Below are 5526 nucleotides of genomic sequence, written 5' to 3' on the forward strand. Positions count from 1 at the left end.
TAAAGCAACCCACGCGTCGCTACACAATTATGGACTTTGGTGCTGGTGAAGCCGAGGTTAATATAATTTTTTCAGGTTCATATCACATCATATTTACCAGCACAGAAGTCCATAACTGTTTTATTATGTGTTCAATAAGAACACAAAACATAAACAAAGATTCTGACTTTATTGAAGGCTTTAACATCCTGACAGCAGAATGAGACAAATACAGTATAACAAAATACATTGTATACTCTTTTAACTTAATAATAGTGGACATTGATCAGAAGAGATATCATAATATGAGGAAAAAAAAAGTTGAAGCCTGTTAATGTTTCGTATAAATACATGGATCTGGCTATCCAACTCTGGGTGTCATACATACTTTATTTACCAGGGAAAATGTTATAGTTAATTGTGACCTGTGCATTTTAACCAGTGATAAATGGGGCCTGGAATTGTGAAATGGGGAAACCACTGTAATTCAGAACATGGGATACATTGTTCTTCACATTTGTCTGGCTTGGCACGGTATTAACATTTGGTTTGACATGAAGTTGATCACTATCTAAAACCAAACTCGCCGCAATATAATTAAATTCATCAGCATCAAAGTCACCAAGTAAGGTGTTCATTTGTGAATTGGACAGAGGCTGTAAAACTGAGTTTACTAAATCAAAATTGCCTAAATCTGGAATATCGAAATTCATATTTTCAGCTTCAACAACACCGGTTACGCCTTTTTCCATCTTCATCACAGGTTTGTCTATGTTCAAGCCAATTCCCCGACTAATGGTGTGAGACATGTGTCTTTTGGTGTTTACATCTGTAAATCCTGTATAGGTTTTAAAGCTCTGCTCGGACTTGTGGCCAGTCACAGTCATTATATGTTGGCTTGGTACTTGAGCAGAATCCAGAAGATGGATAGAGGTAGCTCGCAAGCTGTGATTTGTATACTTGCGCGATAAATCATATTTTGTGCTCAAAGATGTCATAAGTCCGCCAAGTTTGTTATGTCCAATGGGAACATTGTCGAAGTAATGTCCGGACTTGTTAGGGGTCCTCCTTACTTTAGGGAAAAGGTAAGGACATCTGGGGCCAGCATTTTCACATATCTTACAAAAGATTTTACTGGGCACCTGTTGTCATCTTCTGCAACAAACATATTGGATTACATGAGTACGTTTAAAATTTGGGTTGGGGACTTAACGAGATTTTCACTTCAACTACTATGCTGTACTGGGTAATTCATTCTGATTGTGAATATTATGGTTTCAAAGAATTGATGTTATTTTGATTTTTTTCCTTTTCATATACTAGAAACAAGTATTTAATAGCATTGTACATACCTTTGATTTCATACATTCTGCCCTGTGCAGTATTGGTGTCTGTCTGGTGATTTTTCGTCAGTTCATCTTTGTTGGGATAAATGTACTGCCATCCTTTGGCATCTGTCGTTGTAGCGAAGTCTGTTCTGTTAAGATTCTGTGGATTTCCTCTGCCATGACTGCCAAAATGAAGCATTATGTTCACAAAAACTTTGCTTTGTAAGGATTCAGGATTCCTGACATCAAAGGAAGAGTATAACTTCTCCAAATCAGCTTTATCAATTGGTGGGTGATGCTCGATTCCACCTAGACCTTGCCTTTCGAGTTCCAATGTCATTGTTTTTAAAGCTAGTTTCGACCTGGGAAATTCTGTACCGTGGATGATGTCAAATCCTTTTAAGAATCTATTTAATCCATGTCTGATAGATGTTAGTGTAGACTTCTTGTACAATTCACTTTTACCAGTATGGGCCTCCTTGTAGAATTTTGCTAGTGTCAAGTCTAACACGTCCACATCGTATTTTTCAAATTCAAGATCCAGGTTTTTTTCCTTGAGATACGAATGAAGAACACGCACTGCATGCTCGGTTGCCTTTTTGGTGTTTACACCATCTTTATCCCCCAGCAGTTTTTCAAAACCCTCATCTGTAACAGGTGAAACATTCACCGGCAGCCATCGCAACGTCTGTGATTGTCTGACAGATTGCGTTCCGGTCTAACTGCGCAAGCACTGCGACAAGCTGTAGGGAATTTCCATTTGGGCTATATTTAGAAATCGATATTTACTGGAAAACCAGTCCTCATCAGTTTTGAGAACTGATCATGTGTATAGGATCTAGCCAATGTGATTTCGAGAAAATTTCATGCATATGTAACACCGGTCAACAGATGAAAGACTCTTGGTGTATGTTTAGAAATTTATTGGTCCGAGGAGAAAGACCAGGGTCTGTGCTGGGGGTCCAGAAATATTAGATCGCGTCCGTCCACCAGCATAGGCAACGTAAGAGTGAAGCCTATACTGGTAGCGTCACTTAGGTGGCGGGAAAGGGTGAAATGGTAACATGCATCCAATCACACGCTCACAGTACATATATCCCTATGTGCACTGGTGACCCTACGACCCGAATATATTTAACCCAGGTTACACATATAATAATATAAAATAAGTGGTAGACAATTTACTCTACCAGGTAGCCTCACTTGTTAGAGTGCAGGACGGTACTGGTATTTTGGTATTCCTGCTGTTGTTTTACATTTGGTTTCCAATATACTGCGTTGGTTTTTACAGTCGCTACTGTATTCGTATTTCAGTCATATAAGTGACGTGCAGCTAAATAAAAGAGGGGGGGGGAGACCCCACGGATCGATGTACAAGGTACAAAGACCACTTGGGTAGAACCCACGACCTACCGCAAGCAAGCTGGAAGGCTTCCTCACATAAAAAGGCTTCCAACATAAAAGCTATGTGTTAGGCTTCTTCAACAACTCAAGAATGTGATAATTTTTTCAGGGTTTAAATAACGTCCTACAGCACAGTATTTCAGTCATCTGGAGATGTGTACCTGAGAGATAGAGTGCTGTCACACTGTGGTCTCACATCGTAGACATGTGGCATTATACTACATGTGCACAACCAGTCACATTATATTGACAATGTGTCAACCAGTCCTGAAACTATCCTTAGATGCCGAGTGCCACCAAGTAAGGGAACTATGCCAGTGCTATTTTTAAACAACTTTGATATATTGAAGACAGGGACCAAACACGACCTTACCGTATTTCTCCGCCAATAAGCCCAGGGGGCCTGTGCATGAAATTGAGTCAAGAGTAAGGGGTGGGCTTATTGCCGGATAAGAGCCTATACCTGACCGATATCCTCGGTCGCCATCTTGGATTTTTCACTACTGTTATCGATGAACAAATCTATTCAGGCAAACGAAGACTGGTTAAAATGATTAAAATAAGAACAAGAAGAAATATATATAACAGGTTTGTATTAATTCCATATCAAGTAAAACAAATACAACAAAATCACCATAGCACTGTCAATGAGTCACACACGTGTCCATTAGGCTAATAAAAGTTCATGAACGATCAAAACCACCGAACAGAAGAGTCTCGTCATCGGATTCCTCTGAATCAAACAGAATACCATCGGCCCTGGTACCATCAATGTCCTCCTCAATGTCTGTATCCGCACCGCTGACACCTACTTCCTCGATAAGTCGTCGGGATTGAAGTGAGTTCTCGGATCCGGAGAGTGAATTGGAGATCCCGCAGCTGAGAAAAGAGCCGTTGATGGTCTCCTCGGTGACACTAGCCCAAGCTGTGCTGACCCATGTAATGACATTCTGGCGAGTCGGCTGCACGATGTTACCATTCTTGTTGCGTTGGGCGGTCCGGAACCAGTCTGTCCAATGTTGGCGCATCCATTGTATTAACATGGGTGTCCATCGGCTGAACTAAACCGGTACAACCTAAGAAAATAAACAGACAAAAACATTTCGTAAGAATAGTGCACAATTGTGACTTTGTGACCAGACGCTGTGGCTGACAGTGCTACGGTACAACCCTTCTTGGCCCCGCAGCTGTTCGTGATACGGACAGTCTTCTTGCCGATCATGGAGTTGGTCGTGGCGAATGGCGTGTCAAATCGGACCATGGTCTGATCCATGTTGGCAATGTTGTAAGCGGTATAGTCGTTGGCCTGGCGGAGGTGGCGGATGGCGTCGTGGAAGGCGGCGAACTTCTCCTTATAATCTGATGGCAGTTTCTGTGTGTCGTTGGTCCCGCAGTGAATCCCGACAGAAAAGCGCTTCTTCCATCTGCGTAGCCAGCCGTTGGATGCGATGAAACTATCAAATCGAAGCTGGCTGGCGATGATGCGCCCCTGAGCTTGTAGCATATAATTAGTCATGGCTCATCCCTCGGCCCTCTCCTCCACGAACCATTCAAACACGATGTTGTCAAGCTCCATAGACCCTGGTGGCGTCGCTGCACCAATCTTCTTCAGGGATCCTGTCTTCCCACCGGAGTTCATAAGTAGCTTGTCGTAATCGTGGTTCCATGTTCTGATGAGTTTCCGGTCAACTCCAAACTCCCTCTGTGAGGCGGAATAGTTCGAGCTGTTCCCTCGAAACCAGTGGACGATGTCAATCTTGTCCTTCACTGTGTAGCGCTTACGACTAAGAGGCATGATGACTGTAGAATGATGAAAGCAAGACACCTCTCCTTATTTATCCCATTACGGCACCTTTGATCTCAAGATGTCTAGCTCTTACTCAAAGTGTCAAATACTGATGTTATTTTAGGTGTCATTAGGCGCCATTGTTATAGCGACACCCGACTTCAACGGGCATGGCCTTTATAATTACTTGACTGTAACTGTTTTCATAAAGCGCGTGTTATACTCATCCAGTGACCACGCTGATCAATTAGCCACCTTTGTTTCACACTCACACTATTCTTACACTACGAAAACATACCAGGTATTATAGCCAGGGTAGTTTATACCTTTAATTAAGGTAACCTGGCCACCCATCAATGTGCTTGTGTATACACAGATGTACACGCATGACTGCGTCGATGAACATCGGCAGACAACTTTCTGGGTTAATGTATTCATACAAAACTCGACTTTTTTTTTATGATGCAACAATCTTACAAACACCGGCACAATACAAAACAAGACTGTTTTTTTATTCATATGATGCAACAAATACGACAGAAATTCTATGAGAAGTCTTTCAATCATCGACAGAATAACAGTTCAGTTTGCTCAGTTCATTCTCCCGATCGGTAAGTCTTCTGACCGGGACAGGTTGGCTTAATACCGGGCATCCCCCCTGTGCATGGGAGTCGGCAGAAAGGGGGGGGTTGGGCTTATTACCGGAGAAATACGGTACTTTAACGTCACGGACATAGTGTTACAGTTTCTTAGTCTGCAAGATGAATTCTTAATTTTGACAGTTTATGTGCTGCTTGGTACTTGCAATGTGGGTCACATGTCATGCAGCTAAGCAACATGCGACTTGATAACTGGACTACTGCAGGTGTGGTATTGTTTTTTTATCAACCACGAAACATGTTTGCGGGGGTTATTAAATTGGGCTCTGTCCGTCCAAGTCAAAACCGTGCAATTCAACTTCACAAAACTTTCTGTATATATTAAGCCATTGCCCTAGTTGTGCCTTTTGCTATTGTCGACATTTCACTT

General features: G+C 42.1%; 1 protein-coding gene across 1 annotated transcript; it reads right to left on the reverse strand.

Moving 5' to 3' along the window:
• Positions 1-1048: 1048 nt before the first annotated feature.
• LOC132556325 (uncharacterized) lies at positions 1049-3198 on the reverse strand. Its single transcript, XM_060220709.1, has 3 exons — positions 3180-3198; positions 1332-1955; positions 1049-1131 (listed from the first exon to the last, which is right to left on the reverse strand). The coding sequence occupies exons 1-3, from the start codon at positions 3196-3198 to the stop codon at positions 1049-1051; spliced, it is 726 nt and encodes a 241-aa protein (XP_060076692.1).
• Positions 3199-5526: the final 2328 nt, after the last annotated feature.

This window comes from Ylistrum balloti, unplaced genomic scaffold (genome assembly GCF_031769215.1).
Source record: "Ylistrum balloti isolate Yb309-2 unplaced genomic scaffold, AGI_CSIRO_Ybal_v1 Utg370560, whole genome shotgun sequence".
In the NCBI taxonomy this organism is placed as follows: Eukaryota; Metazoa; Mollusca; class Bivalvia; order Pectinida; family Pectinidae; genus Ylistrum; species Ylistrum balloti.

Excerpts from the sequence above, each read along its gene's own strand:
- LOC132556325 (XM_060220709.1), bottom strand. Across the intron at positions 1,132-1,331 it reads CAGAATGTATGAAATCAAAG|ATGACAACAGGTGCCCAGTA; the intron begins GTATGTACAATG and ends TTGTTGCAGAAG.